General features: G+C 44.0%; 1 protein-coding gene across 1 annotated transcript in view; it reads right to left on the bottom strand.

Moving 5' to 3' along the window:
• The window catches only part of CMIP (c-Maf inducing protein), a 65,093-nt gene that overhangs the window by 39,494 nt on the left and 11,083 nt on the right, over window positions 1–14,516 (bottom strand). The window contains exon 3 of the mRNA XM_014942143.1: window positions 14,446–14,496. Within this exon, the coding sequence (XP_014797629.1) occupies window positions 14,446–14,496 (51 nt within the window). The remainder of the gene's footprint in view (window positions 1–14,445; window positions 14,497–14,516) is intronic.

The following is a 14,516-nucleotide window of genomic DNA, read 5'->3' as shown; positions in this document are numbered from 1 at the left end:
CCTTCGGTTTCTGAAAATACTCACTCAACGTTCTGCGTTAATAGCACGTACAAGAAAAATACTGGGGTGGGAACCCAGTTTCACTGGGGTTTCACTAAAAACAGCAGCTCCCGCGACAATTTATGTGAGTGCCGCGTAACACATGCCAACTTGGAATTTGACCCTCCTAGTTACTGACCAGCCAGAACCACACAGCTCGTGTCATTCCAAAAATCTTGCTAGGCTGACTTTAAAAGCAAAACCACTGAATTTAATAAGTACCCAGAAGCAGCAGCACGGGGAATAAGTGATACTGACAGGGCATCCTTCATTCTCAAATCCCTCTAATTAATTAAAGTCTTGCAGAAACCCAAAGACCTAAGTCTCAATCCTCTTTTAGAGGAGGAGGAATTGAAATCCACATGTGAAAAATTACTTTTCCAGTGTTATTAAGCAAGCAAATGTGAAAAAAACCTGTAAAGAGTCTTTTTGCCATCTGTGCTCAAAAGCTCCTGAACACTGCTGTGAGCAGAAAGCTCAGGAGAGCCTAGGAAACTTTCAGCTTTTTTAAGTAACAACTTAAAGTATGTTTTTCTATCCCATAATGGCTTCACCCTGTAGTCCTTGTTCATACACCACTTCCTTGGACGAGAATGGTAACACTGATTTAGCTGACACCTAAGAACAAAGGACAAAATCTGAAGGCATGGAACTACTGTCTTTTCCAGCCCTAGCAAGACCTTTCATGTCAGGAACATCGTAAAGCAGCTGGTGCACTTGACCCAAAAAGGGCATGATGAAGTTCACCTTCTTGATGACCAAATTTCACCCCTACTTTGCTCCTGGTGGCCAGAAAACGTTCTGTACTCTTGGGAACCCGTTTTCCCATCAGCAAATACTATCTTCATTCTATTGAAAATAATTAATTGCCAACCCTAATCCAGAATAGCCTGTTAAATTTTAGCTGTCTGCTCTTCAGCTCTTTACCACGCAACAACACTCAACTCTTCGCTTCTCTACTGGAGAAGGTAGAGCTACTGCAGGAACCTACGCTGACTTTGAGGGTTGCGTGTGCCAGCAATTGTTTATTTCTCGCTGAGCAACCAGGGCAGTTCCAGCAGAAGGGAAAAGGTCACCCTCCCGCACAGAGGTCCTCCCCAGCTCATTGCGGGGATGGCTGAGCCAAGCTAGAGTTACAGTTTAATGTTGACGGCGCTTGTGTAAAGTGGGGGTGCCTCTTGCTGGATGGAAATACACAGAGCAGGGGGAAGGGAGGAGAACCCACAGAGAGCAGACACCAGGGCGGTTTTCTCCGCTGCAGCAGAACACTTTGTTAAAACCCTGGGTAACAAGAAAGAGGAAGAGTTGCTTGCGATGTTCAACACACTTGTTTGGCTTGTCCTCCAAAGCCCAGGAGCTGTACCATGTATTCTTGAGCACCACCTGCTGGCATTTTGTCTAGTAACTCATTACCTTCATGAAAACAAGGATGGCATGGCAACCTCAGAACTCAGCTGGATCCATATTCTGCTTTTAACACTAGTAGGCATCACTTATTTCATAGTATTCTGAAAAATACGTAATAATAACTTGTTGCTAACAGAAGTTTCCCTGATAGCCAGAGACATGCTTAAATCACCAGGTGGAACCATTGAAAGCCTTCTGTACTAAGTTCCTACCTGCAACATTCACCAATATGAAGGAAGGAAAAAAAACAACTTCCCTGAAAAGACTAAGTCTGTAAGAAGTCCCATTCCAGGCAAAGGGCTGGGGCCAGGATTAGATTATAGAAACTTTTCCAAATCAAGGACTTCAGACTGCTCATGCTGCAGTAATCAAACTCTTGACAACCTTCTGAAGGTTTTGCACAAAAAGACTAATGTGCTGCTCTCTAAAATAGCTGCAAAACGGCACCAGCAAACTTTTGCACTCTACCATGTTTTCAGGTTAAGGTATTTTCTACATTTTTCATTCTACCGAGTACTAAATGCTGAAGTGCATCAACTTCTCTGCTTCAATTGCTCCTCTGAATGAAATCACCTTGGTTGAGGCTCGCTTGTCCCCAAGCTCCTTGCAACAAGCCAAAGAACTGGAGGGAAATGTTATAAGCTAGACACTTCCTGGTTCTCACCCAGTTAAGGTCTAAGTAACACTTCATTTTTTGCCAATTCATATAAAAACGATTCTGATGAAATCCCCATTATTTATTGCACTGAGATTGGCACCCATGAATCTATGCCCTGAATAAATATATCAAGTGGCAGTTTCCATCCTGAGCAGCTCACGGTCTTGATGATTAAAGGCAAGAAGGAGAAACACAGCAAGAAAACCAAGGTAATTTCCTTGAGGTCATATAAGCAGAACTGAGATCTTCCGGTTCTCAGGCCTCCAGGCCAATTGCTAGACCATGGCACCCCTAAGCAAAAGCACCACTGACATGCACTGGGGCCCCAACAAGCAAGTTGAATGTTGATACCCTGTTGCTGTGCTTCCCCAACACAACATCTTCTCCCACCCCCTATTTCAGTCTACATTCATTCACCTGTGCTTGTCCCCCACCAGTGTCTACCATCTTGCTCCAGATCTCAGCTAATCCAGGCAAGAACCCCCAAACACTCAGATCAGGCTGTTTTCAAAGCTGACAGAGTTCAACGGGTTCAGCAGCGGTGACGTGGGTTCTTCTGTTACTAATGCACAAGCTGGAACAACCACACAGATACTTCGCACCAGCGCAGTTTGTCCTTTGCTCAGATACCATTGGGACATTACCACTGCGAAGTAAAAGAATGCTGAAACAAACAGAATTTTAAAAGGATGAAACATGGACAAAACACATTTCTGCTTGGGTCAAGAGAAGTGCAAAGTGGAAGCAGGACGAGGGGGCTCTCAGGGCAGCCTCCTCACCTCCCAGCATGACACCGGGCAGCTGTGACATTAATGCCCTGAAGAACTTGCTCCTGAAGCATATTATATATCTATATATACATATCTCCACCTCCTTTGCCACAGCTGAACATCCTTCTGGACTTCTGCCCTTCTATGTGCTCAAGACTACTGCAAAGATATCCTTCAGCAACAAGATGGATGAGAGGATGAGAAGGAAAGGACTGTCTACCCAAGGGAAAAGAGAATACTAAAAACAGTGGGCAAGCAGATCTTAAATTTACAGGCTCCACTGAAGACAAACCTGCGCGCAAACACAGTGTGCGTGCCTCCAAAAACTGAAAGCAACTCAAAAATTGAGACTTCCTTCTAGCCCCCTATGTGTGGAGAGGTTGTCTTTGGAAGACCTTCCCACTGCCAAGGAGAGAAACTGGGCTTTGTTTTTGTTGGTGTCTTGACTCTCCAATCCCTGCACGCAGCCCAGGTCACAGGGCTGGAGGAGCACAGCTGGCGGATCCAAACCCAGCTCTCCCTTAGCCCTGCATTCGAGATGCCGTTTCCCCAGCCAGAAAACGCAAAAGGCCAACTGTGGCTCCAGCTGCACTTTGCATGGGCTAATGCGGTTACTCTCGTAATCAGACCTGTCCACAGGGGAGACGTTTTTTGGCACGGCCGACTTTGATGCATTCCCCGAAACCCTCCATCCCTGCTTCCATTTCCTTTTGGCAAACGCTCCCATTCTTCAGGCCCCGGTTCCAGCACCAGCTTTACACTTCAGGTTGGCAAAACATCAGCTTTGATCCTGCACACAGCAATTGCTGTTCCGTATTTTTCGTATGGGAGCCAAGCTGGGGTTTGTTTTTAATGTTGCTTTGGCTATGCGGAATTTCACTATGACTGCAGATACGTTTCTAGCAGAAGTACAAGCCACTCCCTACTTGCAAAAAGCGTTGGTAGAGACACAGCTGCGATCTTGGGTTGCAAATCCCATGTAACATCTCCCCAGAAGAAGAAATATTTTAAAATACGTTGTTGATGAGCATTTTGGTTGTTTTGGTTTGGTTTTTTTGAAGCAGAAGTCAATAATACCTTTTCCTCCCAATACAAGGAGGAAAAGCTTCAACAGCTTCAACACAGTTGAACACAGTTGTCCCAAATGTACAGGAAAGATCTGCCCTAACTGCAGGCTGGAGGGGGTTGCAAACCCCCCTGAGTTGCTTTCACCTCTTAGGCAGAATGAGTGAGAAAAACCTTCACGTAGAGGTTGCTGGACTCCCACAATTAGGGCAGGAGCCAGACACTCTGCTTGATCTACACCACTTTAACAGCCTCTGACTCATCATCAGAGGGAAGGTTTCGAACATGTTTAGGCACAACTGTCTCCTCCCCTTGCAGGACCTCACGGCTGCCTGCTGCAGCAGTTTTGGCCCTTTTCTCCAGAGCAGCAAATGCTCGACACACACACTGTCTGGACATGGGGATCTCAGTGTTCCAGCACAACCCACAGTTTCCAGAGGGGTGCAAGTCTGATGTGCTCCTGTGTTTGAGATTATGCAGTATGAGCTGGAGTCAGCAAAATCATATTCCATTAAAAAAATAAAAAAAGCAGACTACTAGATGAAAAGCAGGAACATGTGTACCATATCCACTCCACACTTCCCCAAACCTTCAGTGACTAACTGCATTGCAGTGCATGGAAGGGGGGGGAATAGTATTAAATAAATAAGCTATAGCAGACACTGTATGACTGTGGCATTTCGCATGCATCATAAAGAAAGCAGAAGACACAAAGCACTGTGACATTAACTGCCACCTAGGTAGGGCCCTTGCTGTGTGCTGCTCCGTGCAGAGCCCTACCATTACTGACTGCATTACAGAACTGATCCAGACTCCTAATACCTTCACATTCACATGCTTTGCCCTCCACACATGATGCCTGTGTCTGTGGAGCCTAGCCCTTCACACCCACCAGCTCTCAGCCTGCAGTGGGAATAAATGACTTCGCCACTGCAGAGAAGAGATAGGGTGTAGGAAAAAAAAAAAAAAAAAAAAGGAAAAAAAAAAAAAAGAACATGCACAATCTTATCGTCATTGCACTTTGACCAGGTCTGCCAAAGAAAAAGCTGTGCACAAGGCCACCCTGGAGGATAGCCAGGCAGCATACCTGCTGTGCAGAACCCCCCCCAGCTCTGACACTACAACCTTTAGATTCCGCTCAGGCACGAGAGAGCTGGTCATCGCCGGGAAAACAGGACGCTGCCTCATCTGAAAGGCTGCAAAACGTTATGCCAGTAATTTCAGGGATGGAAGAACTCTGATCGGAAGAACTCACCACCTGAGAAACCACCTCCAATTGGGATTAAGCAGCTAGTAATGCTACACACTGTAGTGACTGCTAACAAAACATAATCTCTGAAAGATAATCCGTCCCCCTTCTACTTTCCGGGAAATGCCAGAAAGCTTAGGTAGCAGCGAGTAGCACACACAGCAATCACTTCTTCCCAGATATGCAAACTGGATTAAAAAGCCACGTCATCCCTTTTCCTTTTCACTCTCCACTGCTAGCAGTGGGCATCTTCGGCTTTTCCTGCCCTCCTCCCCTCTCACCGGTCAGCAAAACCTTCCAAATGGACATTTACCCACCTGCTTCACTTTCTCCTCCTCGGCAAAATGTATTATTTTGCTGAGTTTCTAGCACTTCAACACCATAAACGGCTTTGAAATTGGCTTCTCTCTCTTGTGCACCTGCATCATCAATGTCGTCAGCAAGAGACATGTGCAGGGCTCGAGGAACATGTTTGTGTCAGAAAGCTGCTGCAGAGCCTTAGGGAGAGCACAGGCACTGGATACTGATGTGATGCTTCCAAGCATCTTAAAAGGGACTTCGGAAAAGCAGGGTATTTCTGTCTTCAGATCACTGGGCTCTGGCGCTCTGAATTTTCCGGTTTCTCACAGGGAGATGCCAGATTTCAGAGCAGCATTTGCATCTGAAACAGTCCCATCACTTTGTTCCATGTTTTTACATCGGCATCTTATCGCGCCGCATCAGCGCAAAACCCCAAACCTCCTGCCACTCTTTAGCCTACCCAAATGCCACTGAATCTCTGCAATTTGCTTGTTTTCTTTCTTCTCTGTACGAATGCTGTGTGACGTGCAAGACTGAATCAAGTCTGGCAGCGCTCAGTGTTCTGATCTAGGCTAGCTTCCTCGCCGAGGATCAGAGATCGACGGGGTGCTGCCAAAACCACTGGCTGCCCCACGTTCAGAGATGGGCTGATGCAGATAAGTCACTCACAACAACTCCCCTTGTCCTCCATGGTTCTTGCCTCTGGTCACACTGCCTTATCTAGTATTCCCATCTTAAACACTACTGTAAAGAGCACCAGAGACCAGACTATGGTAAATAGCTGTGATGCAATGGCTTCTGAATGAAAACAGGGGAACGAAGGGCATACTTTTACTAGCATTGTTTTCTGATACTTTTTTTTCTAATTTTGAAACAATCACTGTTCTGGGAAAAAAAAAAAAAGACAAAGAGGTGTGACAGACAAGCTCAACATGTGATTTACAGCAAGAGTTAGGGCAAACGATACAGGCTGTGACTCTTGCAACATATTGTTTCAGGGGTTTTTGTGGATGTTAGCAGCAGTTTTACAATCCTCTAACACATGTATACTATGACGCACTCAACGCTAATTACATTGGAAGAAATAAACGTAAGGACAAATCTGTGCAAGAAGAGAAATTGAAAACACCACCTAGATCCCCTTTGCTCCTTCACGCTCATGCAGGTGGTCCAACACAGAGGGTCCTTGTAACATCCATAATGCAGAACTGGGCCCCAATACAGCAGTTTAACAAGGCACTTAGCATGTGTCAGCTCCCAGAGTGAGGTTTTCACACCCAACACATCATGCGAGGAGGATAATTACACTCCTGGGAAAGACTATCAGTCCTGTCCTGTCTTTGTAAGAGATCTCCTAAAAACAGTTTTCTCTGCAGCTAGGAACTGAACGAGAGACTAATTTTGGTGCAGGTCTATATTATGACAGCTATAGAGAAGAACTTGTAATTTGGTGAAACTAGTGGTCACCATGACCTGGAAGTCCTGAATTGCAAAGAATTAGTCATAAGGTCAGCCTTGGAATAACGCAGAGGAGCAATTCGCCAGGACAAAAAGCAAGGATTCCTCTTGGCCAGCAGCTCAGCGTTCCTGAGAAGCAACATATTCCAGCAATTATATTTACTCCTCTTCAGAGCCGAGACCTAAGTACACAATAACAAGCTGACCTGTTTATTCAGCTGTTTTTGACACCCCTCTATCTTCAGACCTAATATTAGTTTGAATAGGATAGCATCCAAGTCTAGAGGGGAAAATTTAGAGCTGATCCTGACTTAGCTAAAGCAAGATAGAAAATAACTATCTAGTTTCTACTCAGATTTCACCACTAGGCCATTAATTGGCTTGGGTTCTGTCGCCTTAAAAAAGCCTGTTTTGGCAATGCAGGAGGCACTATGAGTACACAAACCATGCGTGTGCATGGCTGGATGAAGGCAGAGCAGCAGCTCAGATCCAGGCTGGCATCTCAGCGTGTTGCCGAGAGCCTCTTTTGGTTGGACAAAGTGCTGTGCTGACACAGACACGCAGCTCCCAGATTTAAACTGATTCATGTTAAGCCAATGCAGAGCACAGGCAGCGACCAGCCACTGCAGATGTAGCTTATGGGAGGAACCTGCTCCAATGTCCCCCCAGAAAGACTATGGTATTTTCCTAATGAAACAGCAGCAAAAGCTTAAAATAAAACAATAATTAAAAACATCTAACCACCGCACCTGTTCCAGTTCTTAAAACATCACCAGTGATTCATAAAAAAAAAAAGAAAAAAAACTTTCTGTCTAGATCCAGTTCTGTCAACATCTTGTCTGTTTCTCATCTATTCATTTCCACTTCCCAAAGTGAGATCAATGCCTTTCTGCTGTGACAGAACAGTTACCTCTAGCAAAATGACATCTCAGAAACAGAAAACAAGGCCAAGATTTTTCAAGTGACTTTTGATAACAGATGGCCTAAGACTGCCAAACTTACACGGTAAAATGAGGGAGCCAATGGACTTCACATGCTCATGCAGATGTCGTAAGGCAAAAAAAAAAGGTTGTAGGGGAGAATACTTAACTACAAAAAATAAACATTACAGAAATAGAAGTCTATAGATATGACAAGATTTCCATGATATAGCTTCTGAATTTTCAATGAGGTCATTCAGACTAAAGACGGGGCAGTATTATCAATCACCACGTGGAGAACAAGAGGATGTCCCTGCAGGGCCCCACGCAGGCAGACACCGCTGCATTTCATGTCACTTTTCAAATACAAAAGAAGAATCTTGGCAGTAAACATCAGTCTAACCATAAGAAGGGACATCAGGATCTGAAAAATGCCCCATTTTTAGTCCCACTGTGTTCACCAGAAAGCTCAAAATGGTACCAGCTTCTCTTCTTGGCAACACAACTCCATTAACACATCACTTGCAGTATATACTTACGGAGTGTAAACTCCAGTCTGAAACTCCATCAGGATGCTCGAAGTCCTGCAGGGGAAAAGCTCTGGCTGTCTTAAAGCCTGTTCATGGTCTCCCACAACTGGTACCCGTGCATTCCACAAGAAAACTAAAACCACCAGCCAAAAACCTGCCTGCCTTTTATCTGTGGAGGCAAGAAACTTGCTCCTCCAAAACTCGTGTGTCATCAAAGCCCACAATGATTTCAAAGCCCTCAGGCTTTGAACAGCAAAACTTAATTCCACAGCTTAGGTCCCCATCAATGTATTATTGACTCGTAGACAGACACAAAAGGAAAAAGAAAAAATGCAAAGAAAAGAAACAACATTGTTGGCCTAATTGTATGATAATTATTTATTGCTTCACCCAAAAATAATAGAAAATGGGAACTTTTATGTTCTGCAAAAATACCTCAGATTTTCAGCTAAAGAAAGCAAAGAAACAGCCAAGACAATTCCAGTTGCCTGTGCTGTGTAAGCACCAAAGGCGGGGTCTGAAATCCAGGAACCACCACTCCAAAGAACTGCTGAGGTCTTTGAATAATATTTTCACTATGCAGCACACACAGGGCTATAGAATTGTCACAGGGTATCAAAGCTTCTTCTCTCACATCATAAATCAGGTGATTAAATACAAATGACAGACACAGGCCTTTTTAACCACAACCAATGTGATTTTTTTCCTGATCTCATAGTTTTAAGGAATGATTTACCGACATTTAAGGCTATATATTTCTTTAATGTCATCATTTAAATTCTATATAAACCCTACTCCTGTATCAGCACTATTTTTAATCATTACCATGGCAACAAAACCGTAAAGGTGCTTTACACAAAGAAGGCTTTACCACACTTTTGAGAACAGTTTCTCTCAACTTCAATTTTTGCAGTTTTAAAGCACAGGAACATAACTCCCTCTAAACTTTCACCATTAGATACAAAAAACAATACTCACCCACAGCTATTGTATAAAAATTTTTTGTTATTAATGGATAAACAATTCATAACCTGGACACAGTAAAGACCAGAAAGGGGATCGTCATTCAGATCAAGTATGACATTGTATGACAGTGGATCCCTTTGCAATTACTAGGGCTGCTTGTGCATGGAAGTATCTATTTCCAGAAGACATTGATACAATATTCCCTATGAGAACCAGGGAAGTATTAATCCAAAATTAAAGTTTTTGAATGAAGGCCAACACTGCTTGTTTTAGCATTCAATGCAAAATGTTTTCAAATCCCAAATGACAACATTGTTCCAGTTTCCCAATTCACGGGAATCAAAACACGGTGCCTGTGTAGAAAATGAATTTTAAAACAAAGGTAAGAGGATTGCCGACCGCCAGTCAGGGTGGGTATGGAGGCTGGGCTGCTCGAGCACTGACAGCAGGGTGAGGGAGGTGATGCTCCCCTCCACTCAGAGCTTGTGAGACCACAAGGGAACACTCTGCCTGGTTTTGGGGATTCACAGCTCGGCTGTACAGCCTCTCGGCAGCCTCGCTCCACTTCAAAGTACAGCCTGCATTGAGCGAGCGAAAGGGCGGCGTGGGTGGGGAGAGGACCAGATGATGTTCAAAGGTCCCTTCCAACCCAAACAACTCCCCAGTTAACACGTTTGCACTGCCCATGCTAACAGATGGGTTAGCAGCACTACTCCTTAGGGGACAGTGGAGGGCTGGTTAATAGCATCAGCAGGAAAGACCAGGTACAGGGAAGCCTTTCTGGGAGATGCAGGTCAGAGGTGCACAAAGCTCAGCCTGAGTCATGCTTCACGCTTTACTGCAGCCCTAGGTCTGTTCTTTCCGTATTGTGTCAATTCAGGACATTCCCCCAAAGGCCATCAACTGACACGTTTCATTGCTGCATCATTCAGCTAACTAAAAAACACGAGCAACCCACATCCCACAACGAGGAGGGTGTTCAGAGTTTACTGTCCAGCACGCTGAGAAATGCAACATGCTCTGCACAACCTTTAGCTTTGCTCCCCCCACCAAATGTACATCTACACCTGTACTCCACATCACAAGAGAAGACCTAAAGACCCCAGGAGAAGACTTCATTTATGTCTTTTCTAATTCAAGTGCAACATGGTACTGAACTAGTCAAGCGGGTCGTTTAATGACTAATACTTTAAGCATGTGGTGCAGTAGGGTTCAACGTCTTCTACAGAGGATGGTACCTCTATGTGCTAGGCACTACAAAAATACACAGAAAGTCCTCAGCCCAAAGATGGCAAGATAAAAACAAGCAACACAGAAGATGGATACTGTCTGGGAAGATGCCAAGGGTACATATTTGCTTATTTGTGTGTGTCCCAAAATGATTAGTCAAAGCCAGGCTCAGCAGTGTTCATCCCCTACAGAAGTGGCTGGTTACGGCTATATCTAGCCTAGATCCAGAAAGGGCAAAGAACTGCATATGTTATTCTCTTGTATATTCACGGAAAGTGTTATCTTTATTGATACACTGTTAAAACTTATCAGCTTCCAAATACCAAAGATTACATATCACGGTTTCAATCCAGCCTCCCTGGTTGAAAGGTTGTGTTTCTTACACAATGGATTAATGATTTGTTTATGTTTGAGGATCTGGACAGTTGTTAACATGTTCTGTTTATTCTCTGGACAGTTTGGCTTAGCTATAACCCAAAGGAAATTAGGATTTCTAAAAATAGGCTGTGGTGGCCAATAATCCTTTAGGAGTTGTGATATACGCTGATATCTAGATTAAATGAGGAATTATGAGTAACCTTAGTGGGAGACTATCCAACCCTTAGTGGGAGGGTTTGAAATGGAAAACCCAAAGAGAAAATGACTACATAAGAAACAGTCTGTCCCTAAATCCGTGCTCTCTTCAATAAGCACTGTATTCAAGAAGAAAGTCACATCTAAAAAGCTGTGTAAGCATCCTGACAGCTAGTTAGTTGGATGACACATAAAACCTCTTGGAGCTGGATCTAAAACATGGGTAATTATGTGTTGGGTTTTCTTTTATTTCTGTTTATCTGTAGCATCTATTTTATTATTCTCTGGGCTGCAGAAAGAAATTATTCTTGAATTTTGTTTCAATGTTTGTCTCTAGAACAAAAATTATTTCCAGGGTGCTGGCTGGCAAATTGAATTCCCACAGCATATTAATCCTTAAAACAGCATCACATAAAAGTTCTCACAGACCTTAGCATCCTCATACAAGACCAAAGAATAACCAGTACGTGCCTGATCCCAAAGAGCTTCCCTAAATATTTAACATCACAGCTATTCACTGGACCCAGACATTTTCCAGGTAGCTCAGACCACATGCAGCATCTGACTCCCAATGCTTGAAGCTCAGGAAAAGAAGCTAGAAGGACACTGACAGAATGTGAACCTGCTCCCAAAATTGTAATTTTAGTATTCCTGTTTTAAGATCAAAGGGGCAATCCCCACTGCTGGAAACTCTGTTTGCCATCTGTAAAAGGGGTTCCTCCAGCCTTGTTGGGGCAGGGCAGGGGAAGTGAAGGTCTTCTGCTCCACCTACATCTAGCGCCTAATACAGTGGGGCTCTGGGTTCAGCTGGATCCCCCTAAGTGCTTCCACCACACAAGCACAAACAATAGGAAGCTCATCTCTGTTGAATGTTTTCCCCCAAATAACTGCTTCAGCTATCTGCACCAGTTTGCATCTGTGTTCTACATGCCCACAGAAATGTTTTGACCTATTATTTGTAAGACCACTGGACAAATATATCATTCATCAGCACAACCACCCAATTATAATACAGCTGCAGCGATCTCGCTGCCAGCTGGTGCTTTGTGTAAATGACCCATTCCAGAAGAATAGGCTTCCTGTTTTTTTGTGGGTTCCCTCAGTACCTGCTTAATCATCAAACTATACAAATTATGGAGTGAGATGAATCTTGGCACCTGGCTCTTAAAGTCATAGGCTATGGTGCTAGTGAAGTGATAAACTTCACCAAGGTAGACCACATAAACTGCCCTCCTACACTCTCCTCCTACATACATCACTTGTCTTGCCTCCTAGTTCGATTGAGATATCACTTAAACAGGCCAAATACCAACCAAAGTAAAGAGCAGAAAGTTACCAGGTGTTCTTCCTCTAAACAATTAAGCAGCAAAACCCATCAAAACAATCTCCATTTTAGCCAAGAGGAATTTTTCAGTGTAAAGTACCTGGGCAGTGACTAAGCCCTGTCACCGTTCTTATGGGAAAAAAGCTACTTGCTATTCTTGGTAAAGGTCTTTCAAATCAAGATAATGTTTCACTTGTTTTTCAGAAACAAACTTAATGGGGGTGGGGAGGAAAGCAAGGAAGCAAAAATAAATTCTACTTTGCAACAAGTTAAATTACTCAGAGTTTCCCAAAATGAGAGGCTTGGTCAGAAGCATTGGAAAGTTTAAGAAATAACTCCTTTAAAAACAACTCCCACAGAGCAAAGCTCCCTCTCGGTGACTGAAAGGCATGTGAGCAAGCCAGGTCATTCTGTCTAGGCGCTTTTAATATATATATATATATATAATTTAATTGATGGGGTGAGTGGTGGTGGGGCCAGGTTGCATCTTTACCACTGCTTGCTTTTTCTTTCAGAGTTGCATCTCTGTCCCCAGTTTCCTCCCTGCAGGAGCAAAGTGGGCATATATCACCAGCACATTAGTACCATCCCATCCTGGTTAGGGGCAAGGAAGGAAAAAAAGGAAAAAGAAGTTTCTGTCCATGCTTTCTCTGATCATCCCTGCCTGCCAAGGCAGGAGGTAAAATAACGGCCACATGGAGATACTGTCTCTGCAGGCTTTAAGCTCCCTGTTATCCTCAGGAGTTGCAAAGAAAGCAAGACTGGCTAGGCATTGTGTTAATGATACTGTCAGGAGGCCAAAATAAAGTGCCACACCACAGCCCAGCCTTCTGCTATCAGCACTACTGTCCCACGCTTATTTAGGCAATCAGGGTAACAGGCTGGAGAATATGCCAGTGGTCTGGAAAAGGAGATCTCGACACTTTGGCTCTTACTGATAAGAACCTGGATCCGCTCAGAGTACGATTCTGCCAGATGCTGACGGCTACACAAAGCACACCGACACTGCAGCTTTGCCACACAACTGTTTTGTAACTATCAAACACACCTACAACAAAACCAGTTTGGTGGGAGGGACTTCCTTATGTTTTCACATGTGGTTGCTGCCAGCAGGCTGAAATCTTGATAAGCTCCTCAGCCAACCTGGCTGACTTCACTGAAACCCTGCCGAACGGCAAGTCCTGAGCCGAAAACCTACCGCCTCTGTTTCCCACCACAAGACAAGAGAGGACAACCACATTCAGCATCTGGCCAGGACTTGTTTCCAGCTGCATCAAAGATCCGTACGGATTCCATCCAAAGGTCAGCAGCTACAGTTTGCAATGAGGAATGTGCTGCTTTTGAGAGACAACGTTGTCACTGTGATCCGCTTCCCCTACTCAGAGCAATCAGCCCATTGCTCCCACCCAAAATGAGAACGGGCTCGAGATCTCTGAAACGGAAACTGCCTTTAAATCCAAATCATCCTAAAGCCTAAACACAGTCTGGTGCATAACAGACTGATGCTGCTTACAATAAGCAGTTCTAAAGGACACCTTTTCTCCCTAGATTCTCAGAAAAAGAAACAAACAAACAAATAGAAAACCCAAGTATCCTAAGAGTCCAGAGCATATGATTAGGCTGTAATTAGTCATAATTACGATTAGTCGTTCTGAAACCTATCACACTTCATAGTGCAAAACCAAAACAATCCAGTTTCTATACTGTTTAAGTGTGAATTTACTGGCTATCTACCTTGTGAAGCCAGTCACACGTTGATAGAACTGGCCTGTGTAACAAGTCAATCTGCCCACTTCATTCATGACATGACCAAGTTGACACTGCATGCATGTTCTGATTTAGGGTTTCTGTAAGAAATAGACTTGATCCATTCAGGGCTCTTAAAATGAAGGAACAGGGAATGCTAAAAAGTACTTTTAGAGGCAGACGAGGAGTACAGGGAAGTGCAGAACTTACCTTCCACTGCAAAGAATGGAACCACTGATCCCTCAGGTAACTGTTTGCAGCCTGCAACAAATAAAAGTTAC

The sequence above is a fragment of the Calidris pugnax genome, unplaced genomic scaffold, assembly GCF_001431845.1.
Source record: "Calidris pugnax isolate Ruff unplaced genomic scaffold, ASM143184v1 scaffold28, whole genome shotgun sequence".
Lineage (NCBI taxonomy): Eukaryota > Metazoa > Chordata > Aves > Charadriiformes > Scolopacidae > Calidris > Calidris pugnax.
The sequence above is the reverse complement of the archived record's forward strand: the minus strand, read 5'-3'. Positions and strand labels throughout refer to the sequence as shown.